This window comes from Trichechus manatus, unplaced genomic scaffold, assembly GCF_000243295.1.
Source record: "Trichechus manatus latirostris isolate Lorelei unplaced genomic scaffold, TriManLat1.0 scaffold00007, whole genome shotgun sequence".
Lineage (NCBI taxonomy): Eukaryota > Metazoa > Chordata > Mammalia > Sirenia > Trichechidae > Trichechus > Trichechus manatus.
Window position 1 is genome coordinate 19,090,571 of NW_004443943.1, and position 20,819 is coordinate 19,111,389.

Consider the following 20,819-nt stretch of genomic DNA (forward strand, 5'->3'; position numbering starts at 1 on the left):
CAAAGAAGACTTGTCCAAGATGACTCTTCCCCACAGAGCTCCCCTTCCTGCAGTGTTTGATGGAAAAACGAAAGGCTGTTTGCCATGCTGTGCTGCCAAAGTGGTTCAATCCCACTTCTGAGCTCTCCTCAAAGCCTCTGCCATCATTCTGGCCACTCCAAGTCATTTCTAGCCCAGTACTTCCACTCCAGGAGTCCCTAGGTATTTTAAACAGTTAAGTGCTTGACAACTAGCCAAAAGGTTGGCAGTCCTAGTTCACCCAGAAGCGCCTCAGAAGACAGCCCTATCGATCTGCTTCCAAATGTCACAGTCTTAAAAACCCTATGGAGCAGTTCTACTCTGCACACATGGGGTCGCCATGAATAGGAATTAACTTGACGGCAACTAACAACTTCTATTCCAAGCCTCACCTTTTTCATCTTGTTGTTGCTGTTTGCCATCAAGTCAATTCTGACTCACGTCGACCTTACGTAAGTGAGAGTAGAAATATCTTCATACGGTTTTCAATGTCTGATGTTTTGGAAGTAGATTGCCAAGACTTTCTTCCATGGCATCTGTGGGTGGACTAGAACAACATTTTGTTTGCAGCTGCGTGTATTAACTGTTGCACCACCCAGGCACTCCCTTTTCATCTTAGTCTTGCAAATACCTCAGAAACTAGTCACTTTGGAGTTTAATAAAAATGTTTTAGGAGACATGACTCCCTCAGGGAAAAAAAATTCCCTGGAAGTCAAGAAAGATAGGTTCTAGTCTAGGCTCCACTCTGTGACCTTGGACAATCCACTTATCTGAGTCTCATTTGTATAACGAGATAGTTGAACTAGGTGACTGATTGTCAAATCTCTGAGGGGAGCAGAATCCTTTTTATTACACAGAAACCTTAGATAAACTTTTAATATGCGAATAGATAAAAACAGCTCACTTGATATTATTACCTGCATATCTCTTAAGCATCAAGCACTTGATATGTTTACAACTCTCTCTTGACATGTACCCTAAACCTATTCTCTCCTAGTACCATTACAATAAGTGGCATCACAATTCACCCAATTGCTCAAGCCAGAACCTGAGTCTTCCTTCTTATTTACTCTCCATATCCAATTCATCCTGTTGAGTCTATCCTCCAGAGTAGATCTTTAATTCCTTTACTTCTCTCCAACTCCATTGCCACCATCTGATCCTAAATCCCTATCATCTCTTGCCCAGACTACTGCCACTGTCTCCTAACTAGGCAACCCTCTTTTCCTTTCACCCCACTCCGAAGAGCAGCCAGACTGCTCTTTTGTTCTTTTTGTCAAGTGATAAATCCGATCACTTGACCCTGCTTTAAAGCCTTCAAAGATTTCCTCTTGTACTTGGACCAAGTTCAAATCCTTACCAGGAGCTAAAGCCAAGCAAGCTCATATTCCCTTCCTTCCTCCAGCCTCATCTTAAGGCACTCTCCCCCACATCCGCCAAGCTTTAGCCATTCTGGGCTCCATTTGTTTTCTCAACATACCAAGCCCTTTCTTGCCTCAAGCTTTTTTAAAAATAACAGGTTGTTGAGATATAATTCACATGCCATACAGTTTACCCATCTGACCCATTAGCAGTCACTCCCCATCCTCCCCTCCTCTATACCCCAGGTAATCACTAATCTACTTTCTGCCTCCATGTTGTTGTTTTTGTGTGCCCCTGTGTCATAGAACTTCCCTCATATGGTTTCCTAGGCTGTAAATCTTTATGTGAGCAGATCTCCAGGTGGTTTTTCCACAAGGAGTCACTAGTGGGTTCGAACCACCTACCTTTTTGTTAGCAACTGAGCACTTTAACTACTGTGTCACCAGGGCTCCTTTCTGCCTCCGTAGATTTGCTTATTCTGGACTGTCTATATAAATCCAATATGTAATCTTTTGTGACTGGCATTTTTCACTTAGCATAATATTTTCAAGGCTTATCTATGTTGTAGTATGTATCAGTACTTTGCTTCAAGCCTTTACACATGCTTTCCTTCCATCTTCCCCTTTTAACATAACTATCTTATGATGTCTGGAATTTCCTTTAAAATATTCCAGGGAAGAAATATATGAAACTAAACTGTCAAAAATGATAATAAGCATTGATGGGTATTCAGGATTCATTAAACTATTCTATTTTTGTGCATGTTTGAAAATTTCCATAATAAAAAAAAATTAAGATAGCTGTTTCTCCATCCTTTGGGTTTCGGTTTAAATATTACCTCTTCAGAGGTGACCACCCTACCTTAGAGGGAACCACCATTCTTTTCTGCCTAGTATTTATCCCACTTTGAGTACAAAAATATTTCTTTCATATATATATTGTCTCTCTCCACCACCAGAGTAAACACTCAGTAAGGACAGAGACCACATCTGGAGTCTAGCACAGCACCTGACCCTTTAGTATGCAAGTAAACACTTAATGAATGAAATTAGAGTGGAAAGCCCAGAACCTCTCCTTTATTCTTTCTTTAGGCCCGTTCCAGACTAACTTCCCTCATCTTCTCCTGTGCTCAAATTTTCATTACTATGAACAGTAACATTTCCAGATATTAGAACTATATTAGTTCTATGATATTAGATATTAGAATACTCAGAAGATTCTTCAGTTTACATCTATGTTTCAATGCAGAACCATCCATACCTTTAAACAAGCAAGTTCACACACCCAGGTTTGAATTAGCAGTATGGCATATTTGTACCATGGTCTCACTGGGATAGCTAATCTCTGGCAGAAAAACCAACTCCAACTCAGTATACATGTTTGTTTTAGAACCTTTGTTATCAATTAAATCATCCATTAATATCAATAGATTTTTATAGGTTACATAGATGCAGAAGTACATTTTACAACAGTAACTCCAATCATTCTTTGTATTTGTTCACTTACATCGTTTAAAAGGATCTTTTATATTCTCCTTGTTGCCCTTTAACTAGGAAATTCTGTAAAATATCAAGAGTATTGGCATAGCCAACATATCTACTTATGGACAAAAGTCTCCCAGAGACCATAAAAACTCGTGTGAAATGAAAAACACACACACATTTTAATGTGTAGGTAAAAGATCTTGTATGACACTACCTGTTAGACTAGTTTCTAACAGGGATTGCAGTTGTATAGGAGAACACATATCAAAGCTTGTCAAAGGCTTAGAATACTCCTGAAAAAAACGTTAGAATTCTTTGGTGTGATTTTGATTCCAGAGGAAAACTAACATTCGTCTACTGAGACACATCTCTAAAATAAAAACGGATATCAATGGGAAATATAATTGGATATTTAAATATTTACTTTAAACATGTTGTTATTGTTAGTTGCTGTCAAGTCAGCCCCTGACTCACGGCGACCCTGTGCACAATAGTATGAAACTGCCCAGTCCTGCACCATCCCTATGATCAGTTGTGGATGGAGTGATCCATAGGGTTTTCATTGGCTGATTTTCAGAAGTAGATCACCAGTCCTTTCTTCCTAGTGTATCTAAGTCTAGACGTTCCACTGTAATCTGTTCAGCATCACAGCAACACAAGCCTCTACTGACAGATGGGTGGTGGCTGTGCCTAAGGTGCATTGGCTGGGAATCTAACTAGGTCTCCTGCATAGAAGGCAAGAATTCTACCACTGCACCACCACTCCCGCTTTTTACTTTATATATAATCAATTTTTATTTTAAACTCTGTTCTTTCACATATCATTCTTCTCCTTGCCTACTACTACTGTTTCAACTACACTTGGTTTGCCAAAAAACCTACCTCCAATACTTGTTTCTACCATCCAAGCTTTCACATAATGCCCAAATTCTCTCCTGTTTTCATTACTTGTATCATAAAATCCTCTTTCTAAAGCCTGATATGTCTGTGTCCAGGAGTCTCATCCTCTGTTTCAAAAGTCATTTATCAGGGGAGCACATACCATCTCACTGCGAGCTTCTCATCTCCAGTTGGCTCCCACTGCGTATGCTCAGGGACATGTGCTCCAAGCATCTGGTCATGCCAATCTCACCTTGAAGCTTTCTTCTAAGTCTAATCACGTATCTGCAATGCCTTGCTTCCCATTCCTCCTCTGTCATTCAAATACTTCCTGAAATTCTACCTATTCCTGGAAGTTTTTCCAGGTTTATTAGGAGACGTGAAATATTCCATTGACTTAACTCTTGCTGACAGATCTCAGAAATGTCACAGATATGCTTTTGCTCTCTATTCCTAAAAATTTTACCAACTTAAAGTAATGCACACAATATGAATATAGCTCAAGTTCTGTTCTTAATTATATTCCCATTGCCACTGAGTTGATTCCAACCCATAGGGACCCTAAAGGACAGAGGAGACCTGCCCTACAGGGTTTCCAAGCCTGTAAATCTTTACAGAAGCAGACTGTCACATTTTTCTCCCAAGGTGCGGCTGGCTGGTTCGAACCACCAACCTCTCAGTTAGCAGCTGAGCACTTAACCACTGCACCACCAGAGCTCCTTTCTTAATCAGAAGTAAGGTAAAGTAACATATATCAGCAAGTTCACTTTTTATGCTTTTTTGGACAAGTCTAAATGTTAATTAGAGGAAAGGGATCAAGTATTAATTTAATCCCCGATCACATGAATAAATGAGCATGAGGAAATCTGCTAGTTCATCAAATTTATACTATGCAGAGTTGGCCCAGGTGACATATCTCAGGCAATGAGAGTGGTGGATATCACATCCACCTGCTCTATTTCCACATGGCTATATGTTCCTATGGTGGTGTAGTGGTTAAGAGCTACGGCTGCTAACCAAAAGGTAGGCAGTTCAAATCCACCAGGCACTCCTTGGAAACCCTATGGGGCAGTTATCCTCTGTCCTATAGGGTTGCTATGACTGAGAATCGACTGGATGGCAATGGATTTGGTTTGGTTTTTATTTGTTCCTATATTTAAGGAAGATGACTTTTCTTCTTTTCCAGATTTGAAAATAAAAACATGGAACAAAAATTTTCTGCCTATTCTCTCATTGGAACCCTGGTGATGCAGTGGTTAAGAGCTCTACTGCTAACCAAAAGGTCAACAGTTCAAATTCACCAGCTGTTCCTTGGAAAACCTATGCAGCAGTTCTACTCTGTCCTACAGGGTCGCTATGAGCAGAATCGACTCGACAGCTACGGGTTTGGTTCTCTCATTACAAAAATCCAACTTTCAGTCTTTTAGCTCTCTCTCTCTCATATTCAGAGCACTGGTGGCGGTGGCGCAGTGATTAAGAGCTCGGCTGCTAACCAAAAGGCTTGCAGTTCTAATCCACCAGGCACTTCTTGGAAACCCTATGGGGCAGTTCTACTCTGTCCTATAGGGTCGCTATGAATCAGAACCGACTCGACAGCAATGAGTTTGGTTTTTTCTCTCTCTCATGTACACACACACACACACACACACACACACACACACACACACACTGTGTCATTCTCCTCTTTATCTACAACTATCAAGCTGCAGACTTACAAAGTGCAAGGATCAAGTCATTCTAGGCAGCATTTAGCTTACAACTTGATGCAGATGATCACAGCTTTTTGGAAACAATAACATCAAACCTTTCAAACAGATATAGAGAAGGTAACATGGAAAAAGAAAGAGTAATTATTTTTTCCGCCACTCGTCTGTCAGTTTGTCATACTGCAGTAGCTTGCATGTTGCTGTGATGATGGAAGCTATGGCACCGGTATTTCAAATGCCAGGAGGGTCACCCATGGTAGATTATGGCTGAAAGCAGAGAATACCAGAAAAATGTCTACCTGTGTTTTACTGATTATGCAAAGGCATTTGACTCTGTGGATCATAACAAATTATGGATAACATTGTGAAGAATGGGGATTCCAGAACACTTAATTGTGCTCATGCAGAATCTGTACATAGAACAAGAGGCAGTCATTTGAACAGAATAAGGGGATACTGCATGGTTTAAAATTAGGAAAGGTGTGTGTCAGGGTTGTATCCTTTCATCATAGTTATTCAATCTGTTTTGTTCAGTTGTAAATAGGGTTGCTGTGAGTCAGAACCGACCTGACGTCACCTAATAACAACAATTATTTTTTTCAGGAGCTTAGAAACTACAAGTGATTTTATATTCTTGATATCTAGTATTTAATATACTATTATTTATGAAAGTAAAATTAAAAAATTTTTAATATGATGCCAAATTTTGGTCTGCATAAATGTAGGGTATTATACCAAAACTATCCTCATCCATAAGCATTTATTAAGTGCTAACTATATTTACGGAACAGTGTTAAGCACACGAGACAACTATCCTCAAATAACTTATCTCCAGTTGAAGAATCAGGGCATACAGAAAAGTCAGGAAGAATGCCAAGTAGCAGAAGTAGAGGAAAACACTGCCTGCAAGACCACTGGACAAGGCTTCCTGGAAGGTGTAAGGCTTGAACTAGTGAAATAAGGATAGGCCTTATGTAAATAGAGGAGAGGAAGGGTCACAATATTTGCAATGGCCAGACAGTGGGAAAGCACGTGGATTGGCCAGGGCAAGGTGAGGTAGGAAAAATGGAGGGTAGGTACGACAAGAGGCAGATAAGGCTGGTGAAACAAGAGATGGGGAGCCTGAATGGGGACCCTGAGGGTAACATGGACAAACTGGTGTTTCAGAATGATGAAGCAGTTCAAATGGGAAGAGAGGAAGAGTCCAGAGAAACTAGGGGGGGAATATTGACAAGAATTGGTGACTGATTAGTTTTAAGAAGCGAAGAGGCCAGTCCTTGATGTGTACCCTCTGGATTGCGTCTAGTTTCCATTTTGAAAAGTCCATTTTCTATTCCACCTTGACAGTGATTGTTTTTCTAGCAACATGAAAAAACAAACAAACAAAAAAAAGTATGGTACAAAATGATTTCTAGTAACAGTATTTTCTATGTTTCAAAATTTTTAGTTAAAAACTAAGAAAGGTAAAATACTTTAAGTGGTATTTATTTCTATGGTTAAAAAAATAATCAACTACATAAATGTTTTTCCTCACCATGATGTTGAAAACCAAAACTGACTAATTATATGATTCCATCATGAAAGAAAGTTTCAATGGTAACTCAAGTACACATTCACTCAACAAATATTTACTGTGGAATGAATAATAAAATACTATGAACTTAATATCATTATCTTCTCTCCAGCATTCATCTCTGAAGTTGGACAAGATTGGTTTTATTACCTCATAATTTAGAGATGAGGATACCAGACCTAAATGACTAAAGCAGTGATTACAACCTAGTTGTTTGACCCTAAATTTCAAACTCTCTACACTATATTGGGTTTACCCTATCTATTTCACAATATTATCAAATTAAACATATGAAAATACTTCAGAAAGTTTACAAGCATTACACAAAACAGATTATATTATTCTTGTCTGAGTGTGACCAGCAGAGAATCAAGGTTTTATGGAGACTAAATCCTACACAATTTTGGGGCCCCTCTTAAGAAATAAGAACACAAAAATTAGGTAAATACCTTGAAAGGGGCCCATTCAAATGAGGGTCCCTGAAACTTAAACCTCATTTAGCTTCAGGGTAAATCTACTTCTGGATGTAGCACAAAGAAATATTCACCAGCCAACCTAGTAAGATCGAGAATCACCCTCCAAACTTTCCTCCACCTTCTAAGAAATCTGAAAAGAACACTGTGGATACAGGGCAGAAAAATACACAAGTTTGACCTTTATTTCCTCAAGTTCATTCACAATAGCCACGTAACAAAAAATTCCTAGTAGTAATAGTCTTCATCATGTCTTCATTAGGATTAAAAGCAAAAATTACCAACTAACAACAAAAAGTAATTATAATAAAAGTGATGAGAGAATTATTTTCTAAAATAATTAAGCTAGACTGTCACACCGTACAATAATTATTGCTTTATACACAGGTGTGTATAACACTCACACACTCATACTTACAGTTTGGCAAGCAAAAGATCTCATTAAAAAAAAAAAATTTACCTCGTCTTCGCCCATAGCTCCTGGCTGCATGTAAACACAGAAGAAAACCATGGGTATATGTATCAAAATGGAGAATTTAGAAATTAAAAAAAATTCAAACAAACCTTTTCTAAGTATTCTCAGAATTAATTAATCTGGAGATATTATTCAACTTGACTGCAGACATATATTTAAAAAACCTATATGAAGTACAAGTTAAATAACAATCTTACAGAGAAATTCAACTGTTTGCAGTAGTCACTGGTACAGTGGCTTAAGCTGCATGAGTCTTACAAGAATTTATATAGGGGCCCACTATATATATCGGATACAAATAAATAGCGTTCTTTAAAAAAAATTTTCCTGAATTATAAGTCTTCATTTGTACTTTATATTACAATCAAACATCACTTAAAAAAAAAGTTATTTATAACTAAAAACTGTAGCATGTGGTGGTCATTCTGAATTTTTTAACACTCACATGTCACAAAGTCCCCCTGAAAGAGGTATAAAAATTTACATTTAGCTAGCTTTTGTTTTACAGAATGTGTTTCTGTAAAGTTCTCAGTAAAGTTTCTCTTATTATCCCCATTTTATTCCATACAGTATCACAGATGGGGGAAAACAATATCTTTTTCACCTAGAAAGTGAACTGAAAAAGTAGAAAGGGATAAGATACTGGCTCCACCCGGGTCATGCTGAAGAATATAGTGCTTTGAAGGCCTTTTTTCCCGCCAAAACTCAAGGCTCACAGAATGCACTGTTACAACGTTTTATAGAGTTAGACTATTGTATCATATATTGCTAGAAGATTCTATCATCTAAAATGATTTTCAGAGTGGAAAGTTTCTCAAATCTGAAACCTCAGGTTCCATAAAAATAAATGATAATTCTCTTTAATCCATTTTTTAAAGCATGAAATGTCATAAAATTAGCTCATATTGAAAACAAAGGATAATTTGGGGTTACATTTGCAATATTAAGTATTAAAAAAAAGAAAATTATTTCTCCCCTAGGAAAAAAAACTCAGACTTTTCAGCCAGATAGTAAAATAACATTTGGCCAAGCTGATCTTCTACTATGTTCCACTTTTCTTTAGACATCATACTCACCCTTGCCTCCACACATTTGATTTCTTCACTTTCTCACTACTCAAATATTGAAAAGGAGTATTCAGTTCAAGTCTACTTTCTCCCTAACTCCTTCTCCCATCACCTCAATGAAAAAAAGGTCTTTCTGAATTTATATAACGATTACTGTTTACATCATTTACAAAGCAGGCACATTCTAAAAAAAAATTTTAAGGGCCATTTTTTATTATTTGGGACCTGGGATTCATCTCCCCACAAAGAATATAATAAATGGCAATTAGTTTCCCAGTTTAGCCCCAAAAGTTTGCTTCATCCATAGTAATATAGGTTGTTATGGATTGAATTGTGTCCCCCAAAAATATGTGTTACAAATCCTAACCTCTACTTGTGGTTATAATCCCATTTGGGAATGGGTTGTCTTTGTTATGCTAATGAGACAGGATTAGTGTGGGTGTGTCCTGAGTCAATCTCTTTTGAGATATAAAAGAGATTAAACAAGCAAGGGAGAGAAGCAGAGATGGAGGAAGAGAGATGCCAAGCCACATGAAGACTGCCTAGGAGCAGAAGCTCAAAGAGACAAGGATCTTCCTCCAAAGCTGACAGAGAGGCTTCTAGCCTCCTAAACCGCGAAAAAATAAATTTCTGTTTGTTAAAGCTACCCATTTGTGGTATTTCTGTTATAGCAGCACTAGATAACTAAGACACGGGTGAATTAATACTAATAGATAACACTTAAAATAAAACAAAACAAAAAACCCATTGCCGTCTAGTCAATTCCGACTCATAGCGACCCTAAAGGACAGAGTAGAACTGCCCCATAGGGTTTCCAAGGAGTGGCTGGTGGGTTAGAACTGCTGACCTTTTGGTTAGCAGCTATAGCTCTTAACCATTATGGCACCAGGGTTTCCAAATAATACTTAAAAAGAGACGAAATAGGTTTTGACATCCTATTGCTTGTTTCTTTCTCACATCTTGCTCCTTCCCTCCATCCCCAATGATCTCATACTGCCCAACACCCCTACTGCAAAACCTCTATCTATAGAGAAAATAAAATGCTCTGTATTTCAAAATTATTCATTTCTCTCCCAAACAACAAATTCCTATTCTTTCATCATATCTGATTTCTGGCCAAATACTCAAAGAAAAAAAATCTGATTGCAATGCTAAGGTACAAATGACTCATCGGATCTTCACACCCCTGGAGGGTAAATGAGAATGCTGTTCACTCAAGTCTTCAACTGCTAAAGGTTCAGGTAATAGAGAAGGTGAAGTGAACAGATTCAGACAGGCCTGGGAGTTGAGGGGGTTGGGGGTGGGGTGGGGGGTGTGTGGCATCCTGAATTGGCAAGAGGGGAAGAGTTGCAAAAGACCTACTTGGGAGTTTTAATCAAAGCTTCCTCAAACAGTTCATGACTTTTATAGAGTCTTCTCTTCATCCACTGAACAAAGACAGTAAATAGGTTCATGACAACCTGGGGACTCTGACACCACAGACGCAGGATGGCATATGGAAGAGGCAGTCATGTTAAAGTAGTGATCCGAGATGTCTTCATTTGTTTTCATCATTCATTGAAGAATTTAATTATGTGGTCCCTACCTTGGTCCTGATGTCAGTATTTTATTTATGATCCTCATGGTGATTAATACTATAAAAAAAACAATAAAAATGAACCCACTGCCATCAAGTCAAGTCTGACTTACAGCAACCCTACAGGACAGAGTAGAACTGCCCCATAGGGTTTCCAAGGAGCAGCTGGTGGACTTGAACTGCCAACCTTTGGTTAGCAGCTGTAGCTCTTAACCACTGCGCCACCAGAGCTCCAAATAGTTAGCACTTAATGAGTGCTTATTATTTGCCAGAAACAATTCAAAATGCTTACATATATTAACATCATTTAATATAACCAACAACTTTATGACGTAGGTATTCTTGTTAGCCTCTTCTTACAGATGAGGAAAATAGGGACCAGAAAGGTAAAGTGTCTTGCTGCAAATCACACAGGTAGGAAGTGGTGGACTTGGAATATGAATTCAAGTAGTCTGGCTCCAGAGTCCACACCTTTAGCCATCTCACTATACTGTTAAATTCTTAAAGGTCTGTATCTTATACTCCCTTAAATACTCTCTAACGCACCTGGCAGAATGTCCTGTGCCAAGCTGGTACTCAATACATATGACTCATTAGCTGAGTGCACAATCAAGGAACAGAATAATACATGCTATGGTGGCCTGTAGAATATAGGCCAACCCTGTTGGTGCTTTCAAATTTGATCAAGTTGCTCATATGAGGGCTGTTTGCAAAAACTTCAATTTGAAGTCAAACTCTTCCCTTAGGGAGAGGTAATGAATACTAAGTAAAGAAATCTGGGAGCACAAAAGTAGTACTTTTCTCTGGGAACAAATATGAGTTTTAAACAACAAAGAATATTGAATACATAAATTTACATGAGCCAGCACAAAATGATCCCACACAGGAAAAAAAGGGATGAGTGTGACTAATTCCATCTATATAATATTTATGCTAGTATGAATTTACACCAGATATAACAAGATGTAACATTCTTTTGAAGTCCTATCTAATTCCTCCAAGCATTTTAATTCTTGATTTTTCAATGATCACTATCATTACAGATAAAATTATTTGACCATTTCATATATACTAAATAATTTAGATCTGATGAAAAATTACATCTAACTTTTAGAAGTCAGGGTAGTGATTACCCTTGGCTAGTGGTAGTAACTAGAAGGGAGCCTGAGGTGGTGGGGGGGCAGATTTTAGGGTGCTGGTAATTGTTTTGCCCTTAATTTGGGTACTGGTTACATGTGTGTGTTCAATTTGTAACAATACAGTGAGCTATAGATTTACTTGTGTACTTTTTTGTGCGTATGCTGAATTTCAATAAAAAATTATAAATATTTTAGATTGATTCACTGGGATAAAATAGGTTATAAAATGAATACAGAAAATCCAAAATGCTAACATTTTTATAGCCCTTAAATCATAAACCTGAATAATCCAAAAGTGAAAAAAAAAAAAAAAAGACTTATTTTCAATCTATCAGAATAAGCATTAAAAGGTACATGTATTATACAGTGGGAAATTCAAGAGTTATTCCAAAAATAAGTTTACGTGGTCAATGATTAGTACACTGTGAATGGTACTATCATGTTAATGGTATAGTGCTTGGTTATGCATATGAAGCAACAGCTAGTTGAACTTGTTTTTAAACGGCTGATCTCTTAGGCACGTGATTCCCCGAGGGCACATTATGATCTGGTTTTAAAATCTAAACTAATTCTTCTACTACATGAATGCATACAAATTTGCTGAAGTTTATGAAGTTTATTCTCTAAGCAAAGTAATATCATATATAGAGATTCTACCATAGAGGTTCAAAACAAGCAAGAGAGAAAGATGTATCTTTATTATCCCATGTTATGGATTGAACCGTGTCCCCTGAATTAGGAGATAATATTGGAGCCATTATTCCCTGTCCTTGTGATCTAAGAGCCCAACTAAGTCCAGGTACTGATTATCGATGACTTATCTCCAAACTCCAACCAAAGGAGGGAATGATTTAGGTGACATTACCAGAGCCATTATTCCCTGTCCTTGAGCACAGAGAACCTGACCCAGCTGGAGATGGACTCACAGGAATCACATGGACACGTCAACTGGGCCCTGAGGTATAAAGACAATAGCCAGGACAATCTTGGAAGACATCTTTTACGGAAACTTTCACATAAACTAATAAACAGAGCACAAAAGACTTTCCGCTCTTTCATCTTTTCTATTAGAATTTTGTGAATAGAAGATTTGTTGGACCAATGAAGACCCTTCTGACCATCTTTACTGAAACCTGTACCAACAATTGTTAAGAAAGACAATTCAAAATGTAGAATCACGGTTACTTAACAGTTTCTAGCCAATCTGTGAAAAGGTGAAGCTTTCAATGGTTTTGCCCATTTGTAATGTTAATACATACTGATGATTCTGTAAAGTTTTGGGGACTTGGACAGACATGGTTGTGACAGCATGCTTGTCCCTTTTCCCACTCTTGTCTATTCTGTAATATTCCTTGGACTCCGGCAGACATGGCTGTAGCAGCATGTTTGTCCGTGTCCCACTTTTGCCTTTTTGAATATATAGCAAACAAAACCTTTTTTTTCTTTACTAACCTTTGTGATGTTTTTACTCTAGAACACCCCCAAAAATGTGTGTCAATTGGCTAGGCCATGATTCCCAGTATTATGTGATTGTCCACCAGTTTGTCATCTGATGTGATTTTCCTAAGTGTTGTTAATCCTACCTCTATGATGCTAGTGAGGCAGGATCAGAGGCAGTTATATTAATGAGACAGGACTCAATCAACAAGATTGGGTTGTGTTTTAAGTCAATCTCTTTTGAGATATAAAAGAGAGAAGGAAGTAGAGACATGGGGACCTCATACCACCAAGAAAGTAGTGCCAAGAGCAGAGTGTGTCCTTTGGATCCGGGATCCCTGTGCTGAGAAGCTCCTAGTCCAGGGGAAGATTGGTGACAAAGATCTTCCTCCAGAGCAGACAGGGAGAAAAAGCCTTTGCCTGGAGCTGATGCCCTGATTTGGACTTCTAGCCTACTAGACTGTGACAGAATAAACCTCTGTTTGTTCAAGTCATCCATTGGTGGTATTTCTGTTACAGCAGCACTAGAGGAATAAATGTATTTGAGGAGGTACAACCAGAGTGCTCCTTAGAAGGAAGGATGGCGAGACCTCGTCTTGTATACTTTAGACATGTTGTCAGGAGGGATCAGTCCCTGGAAAAGGACATCATGCCTGGTAAAGTACAGGGTCAGTGAAAAGAGGAAGACCCTCAATGAGATGGACTGACACAGTGGCTGCAACAATGGGCTCAAGCATAACAACGATTGTGAGCTTGTCGCAGGACTGGGCAGTGTTTCATTCTGTGGTGCATAGGGTCACTATGAGTCGGAGCCGACTCAACAGGATGAATAAGACACCCCACAATCATTTACTCCATTCAAAATAAGCCTTGGTCTCCAAGTCCTAGAGAAAGGGTTACAGATGTTGTCTATGTAGCCTCACACCTGTGACCTGAGAGCATTCCACTGACAGTAATCACCACTTTACTTTTATTTCAGCAGCACATTGCTAAATGACACAACTGACAAAAAAAAAAAAAGAAAGAAGGAAAAAAGAGCCGGGAGGGCTGGAAGGGAGAGAAAGAGGGAAGAAGGATAAAATCCTGAGAATTCTAATTATACCCCATGATCTGTTCAAATCAGGTCTGAAGTTACCTACTACAGAGGTCTGCACCCAAATATCTGCATCTGTTTTCAACAAATCATCTTCTCTGAACCACTATGCCAAAATCTCACAAGGTCTCTTCAAGCTTTAGACAAATACTTCATCTCTAGACTCAGGACAGCTAATACTTGTGAATCCTGCATTTTTGAACCACAAAATAATGTAGGGAATTATACAGAGAGAAAAGAGGGTGAACAAAACGGATGTTGGTACATTTAGGAGCCTAAGCAGAACCAAAGGCCAGTAACCCTATCCCAGGCTGGACCTCTCAGTCAGAGCTGTTTGTCTCCTTCCTATTAACAAGGCTTTTCCCATGGGGAAGAAAGGTTTCTTGATGTAAGAAAGTTTTGGAAAGGAATGGTCTTTTACTTTGCAAGCCAGGTTGGCCTGGGAAGGGCTCCCTCACCATGGAGAAGCTGCTCATTCTTCTCATCCCTGCCCCGTAAACCTGTAGCTGTCAAGTCAATTCCGACTCATAATGACCCCATAGGGCAGAGTAGAACTGCCTCATAGTTTCCAGGGAGAACCTGGTGGATTCAAACTGCCCACCTTTTGGTTAGCAGCCATAGCTCTTAACCACCACGCCACCTGAGTTTCCCGTTTCTGCCGAACCCTCAAAAACAGACCACTCCTCTGACCTGGACTTGGGAAAACCTCAGGGAACAATAAAAGCAGACCAAGCCTTGAGGGAAAAGAAAGAACACAAGGGAATGCATGGCACAGGCCCTATGCTACTCAGAGTCCTTCATTCTCAGATAGACATTGGCAAGGGGGTAAAGGAGGCATTGGATCTCTCAATGGTAGCTACTTCTAATTCTGGTCCATCCACCCTTCCCACACACCACCAGGTTTCACCCCAAACCAATTAAATTAGTTTCTGGGGTGGGGCCCAGGCATGGGTATTTTCTGTTTTGGCTCCCATTTTGATCGTATAGCCAGGATTGATCACTGCTAACCCAAAAGAAAAAGGGCAAGAGGGAGTACAGTAGGGAAGCAGCAGAAACTAACATTTGTTAGTTAATAGTTCAGCTGCTAACCAAAAGGTCAGCAGTTAAAATCCACCAGCTGCTCCTTGGAAACCTTATTGGGCAGTTCCACTCTGTCCTGCTTTTCATAGTCTCACTAAGATCTCTTTCCCTTCTCCCACCTTCCTTCCTATCTCCCATTAAGGAGGGCCTACTCAATGGGCCTGTTGACAGCATACAACAACAACTCAGTGGTCCAGGCATTGTGCTTGATGCCAGGAACCAGCTGTGAATAAAAGCTAGTCTCTGTCCTCTTGAAGCATACAGTTTAAAGAGAAACACCAACATGAAATAATTAATTACAAGTATGGTGACTGCTATAAATGAGACGAGATTCTTCTGCTACACAAATAAAGAAAACAAATAGGGAAGGACACACAAAGAAAAGTAGCTACTCTTTCAGTTTCCTGTATCTTTGTCATTGGGTCGGAAGCATCCAATTCCAGGCAATTTATACATATTCACATACACAAGAAACTTCTTCCAAAATCCAATAAAGTAAGTCAAGATTATTTCCAAAGTCACTTATTTATAATGCTCAATATCAGGCCATGTAGACCAGGTTTACCATTCTATTTTTAGGAAAAGAGGATTTAATAAGTATTAACATACCATAGTCTGCCAGAAGAAAGAACAAATCTGTCTTGGAAGAAGTACAGCCAGTATGCTCCTTAGAAGTGAGGATGGCGAGACTTTGTCCCACATACTTTGGACACGTTATCAGGAGGGACTAGTCCATGGAGAAGGACATCATGCTTGGTAAAGTGGAGGGTCAGTGAAAAAGAGGAAGACCCTCAATGAGATGGACTGACACAGTGGCTGCAGCAATGGTCTCAAACATAGTAATGATTGTGAGGATGACACAGGACCGGGCAGCATTTTGTTCTGCTGTACACATGGTCCCTATGATTTGGAACCACCTTGACGGCACCTAACAACAACAGCAGCAACAGAGTATAAACAAGGTGACAGGCAATATTAGGGAAAATATTTCCCCAAAGATACTAAATTTGTGTGTTTGTGTTACACTAGTATAAAACAAAACCCTTAACAATTAAATATTTAAAGCAAAAGTTACTACCTTCAGCCAGGAGGGAGAAAGTTCTGCTCCTGCCTCTATTATGTCACCCTGGCCAATTCACATAATCTCTGGAACCTCAACTTCCCCATGTGTAAAATGAGGTGTAAAAAAATAAACAAACAAACAACCCACAACGATACTCTTAGATCCGTTACCATGTCCATGAAAAGGATCCATCCAATGGAGTTTGAAACTTGAGTACTTAAAAGTCACAAGATATTATTCTCTATTACTATTTTTCATTTTTTAATTAGCTACCATTTACAATGGATTCAGATCACAATTGTGTACTAACTTTCTAACTCTATTCAGATAGAAATGACAGCTTTGGATCTTGTCTTCAAAAAGTTCAAAATACTCTGGAAATGCCTTTAATCTGAAAACCTCAAAATAATTCTTCTGCTATCTTACAATTACTCTGCTAAGAAATTCAAAGGTAGCTATCAGATTTTTTAATATTTTATATCAATCCCTCCCAGATTTTTAAGTTAATTCAGATATTTAGTTTGCCCAGTAAGCAGCTTTACTTCCTAGACCCAGGACAGGTTTACCCAATTATTTACTTATATACACTCGTAGTGAGCAGAAATACAATGTACTCTTCAAAATTTGGAAAATTCCATTTGGAATTGTAGCAAACCTGGCTCTATTCCCATCATGTGTTCAGTTTCCTTTCTGTCACTTCCTCTCAGCTGAGCTTCTCCCCAAGGAGTTCACTCCCAGCACAGAATGAAAGGGAGGGGAAGAGGAGGCTCTGTGACTACACAGAAGTGTCTGCCCAACAAAAAAGTTTGTACCAATATCCTTCACATTTCCCCTTCTGATTCAACAAAGGTACTGGCAGCCCTCAGTTCAAAAAGAAATATAAGCAAAGTCTTCTAAAATATTTTTAAGGCATTGTTGTTGTTCTTATTAGGTGCCATCAAGTCAGTTCCAACTCATAGCAACCCTATATACAACAGAATGAAACACTGCCCAGTCCTGTGCCATCCTCACAATTGTTGCTATATTTGAGCCCATTGTTGCAGCCACTGTGTCACTCCATCTTTTTGAGAGTCTTCCTCTTTTTTGCTGATTGTCTACTTTACCAAGCATGATATCCTCCATACATGATAACCAGTCCCTCCTCATAACATGTCCAAAGTACATGAGATGAAATCTTGCCATCCTTGCTTCTAAGGAGAATTCTGGCTGTATTTCTTCCAAGACAGATTTGTTTGTTCTTCCGGCAGCCCATGGTATAGTCAGTATTCTTTGCCAACACCATAATTCAAAGGCATTAATTCTTCTTCAGTCTTCCTTACTCCTTGTCCAGCTTTCCCATTCATATGAAGCAACTGAAAATACCATGGCTTGGGTCAAGCGCACCTTTATCCTCAAAATGACATCTTTGCTTTTTAACACTTTAGAGAGGTCTTTTGCAGTAGATTTGCCTGATGCAATACGTTGTTTGATTTCTTGACTGCTGAGCCCGTGGGTGTTGATTGTGGACGCAAGTAAAATAAAATCCTGGACAACCTCTATCTTTTCTTCGTTTATCATGATGTTTCTTATTGGTCCACTTGTGAGGATTTTTGTTTTCTTTATGTTGATGTGTAATCCATACTAAAGGCAGTAGTATTTGATCTTCATTAGTAAGTGCTTCAAGTTCTCTTCACCTTCAGCAAGCAAGGTTAAGTTATCTGCATATTGCAGGTTTTTAATGAGTCTTTCTCCAATCCTGATGCTGCATTCTTCTTCATATAGTCCAGCTTCTAAGATTATTTGCTCAGCATACAGACTGAATAAGTATGGTGAAAGGATACAACGTTGATGCACACCTTTCCTGATTTTAAACCATGCAGTATCCCCTTGTTCTGCTGGAACGACTGCCTCTTGGTCTATGTACAGGTTCTGCATGAGCATAATTAAGTGTTCTGGAATTCCCATTCTTCACAATATTATCTATAATTTGTTATGATCCACATAGTCAAATGCCACACAGGAAAACATTTTCTGATATTCTCTGCTTTCAGCCAACATCCATCTGACATCAGCAATGATATCCCTTGTTTCAACTCTTCTTCTGAATCTAGCGTGAATTTTTGGCAGTTCCCTGTTGACGTACTGCTGCAACCATTTTTGAATTATCTTCAGCAAAATTTTACTTGTGTGTGATATTAATAATATTGTTCAATAATTTCTGCATTCCATTGGATCACCTTTCTTTGGAATTGGCACAAATATGAATCTCTTCCAGTTGGTTGGCCAGGTAGCTGTCCTCCAAATTTTTTGGCATAGACAAGTGAGTGCCTCCAGTATTACATCCGTTTGTTGAAACATATTAACTGATATTCCGTCAATTCCTGAAGCCTTGTTTTTAGCCAGTGCCTTCAGTGCAGCTTGGAATTCTTCTTTCAATATCACCAGTTCTTGATCATATGCTACTTCCTGAAACAGCTGAACATTGATCAATTCCTTTTGGTACTGTGACTCTGCGTATTCCTTGCATGTCTTTTGATGCTTTCTGCATCATTTAATATTTTCCTGGTAGAATCCTCCAAGGCTTTAGTAAGAGGAAAAATGCGGAAAACCACATAATCTAAAAGCCTGAGTGTCTTGGTCCACCAGCAATGCACAACTTGTTTAACAATCAATGACCTCTAAATTTCTCAAACAGGTAAATATCTTTAAATTTTTTTTTAAGATATTAAAATTTTAAGTCTTCAAACTGTCCAAGTTTTATTCTAGGACTCCTCAATTTATCAGTATTTTAGAAACTTTAGTAACGAAGGGTGAGGGCAAACAATCACCTCCCCTTGTCAGAGGAAAAGACAGGAAGTGGCAGTTCAGATTTCTTACTCACCTCTTGTAACTCAGACTAGAATTCTAATTACAACCCAAAAGATCTCAGCAAAGAAAAGATATGAAAATTTTTAATTTAAATATAATTGAAACTCTGTTACATTTCAAAGCTACTGTCTGGCTGTATTTCTTCCAAGACAGATCTTCTCTGAGTAAGATTATGCCACTTTGTGGTGCAATGGATCACTTTTATTTGGCCTTTCTAGCCATGGTCTTGTAATGCCCACCAAAAGACTGGGTGGGGTTATGTAAATAAGGTACTTGTGGCCCACCACAGGCATTGGACAGCTTGCTAATAATGCAAATAAGGTGAATGGCACCCTTGCTGCGGTAGGATCATGCAAATAAGGTGTATGAAACCCTAACAAGCGGATTGATCAGTTTTGCTATCCCACTAGGCTTAAAAGAGAGCCAATCCCAGAGCAGAGGGAGATCTGACTACCACCAAGAAGAAGAGATGGGAGTAAAGCATGTCCTTTGGACCTGGGATCCCTGCACTGAGACCCTTCTAGACCCAGGAGACAGACAGAGAAAGCTTTAACACTGGAGACAACAAGATGGCAAGAATCAGTAGCAGAGAAACGGTGGCCGCAGAGGCAGCAGAACCAGAAAACAAGCAGGAGACGGCATCGTGAACTTCCTGGCCCATGGAGTGAGAAAGCTGAGCACCTTTGGGCAGGCTTGCTGGTGGAATGGGGTGGCTTCGGGAACTTTTTGGTGGAGCTAGCCTTGCCCACCCACAGAGGGAGAGAGCTGAGCACTTTCAGCCTTCCAGTCGAGGCTTACTGGTAGAGTGGGGTGCCTCTGGGCACTTACTGGTGAAGCTAAGGAGTTTTGTAACACCTGTCAGAGCAAGCAGAAGCTGGGACAAGGGGCTGAGGGTCAGAGAGAAGCATACCTGTGGGCACGGCTGAGAAGAAGTTGTGTTAATCTAAGAACTGTATCCTGAGTTCTTCCTGAACTTTAATTGTAACCTGTTATCTCCCTAATAAACCCCATAACTGTGAATATTGTCTATGAGTTCTGTGTGGCCATTGCAATAAATTATTAAATCGAGTAGAGAAGTAGAGAGTGCTGTGGGATGGCTGGTGTGAGAACTGGTAAACAGGTTGGCGAGAAGAGGCATGTCTGACCTTGGCCTCACAGGAATCAACCTTGGGCTGTTTATCTTGATTTTCCTTCCCCCTTGTGAAGTTAGAGGAGAAGGTCAGACCCCTTGACCAAGCCTTTTTTACACCCTTACAACTCAAATGTAGCAGTAAAAATACCTTCTTTGTACATGTACCTTATCTGAATCTCACACCAACAATGAGGTAGTTGGAGTAATTATCATAACTGCCCTCTTGTAGGTTTTTAAACTAAGGCTTAAGGAAGTCAGAGACTTGCTCAACCAGATACCATTCTTATCCCTTGACTCCTCCCCTCTAAGATCCAAGCCTTCACTTTTGCCCTCTGAAAAAAGTGGGACAATATTAAATATTACATCAAAAATTCCTTCCTCAGAGCGTAGTCAATGTCACTTAAATGTGTATGTA

At 39.2% G+C, this 20,819-nt stretch overlaps 1 protein-coding gene across 6 annotated transcripts in view; it reads right to left on the bottom strand.

Moving 5' to 3' along the window:
- Positions 1–20,819, bottom strand: part of CPEB3 (cytoplasmic polyadenylation element binding protein 3) — a 221,316-nt gene that overhangs the window by 90,843 nt on the left and 109,654 nt on the right. For 3 of the 6 annotated variants that reach the window (XM_023739998.1, XM_012557941.2, XM_023740006.1), the window contains one exon: positions 7,956–7,979. The exons of the other annotated variants lie outside the window; for them this stretch is intronic. In XM_023739998.1, the coding sequence (XP_023595766.1) occupies positions 7,956–7,979 (24 nt within the window). The remainder of the gene's footprint in view (positions 1–7,955; positions 7,980–20,819) is intronic. 6 annotated transcript variants of the gene reach the window in all.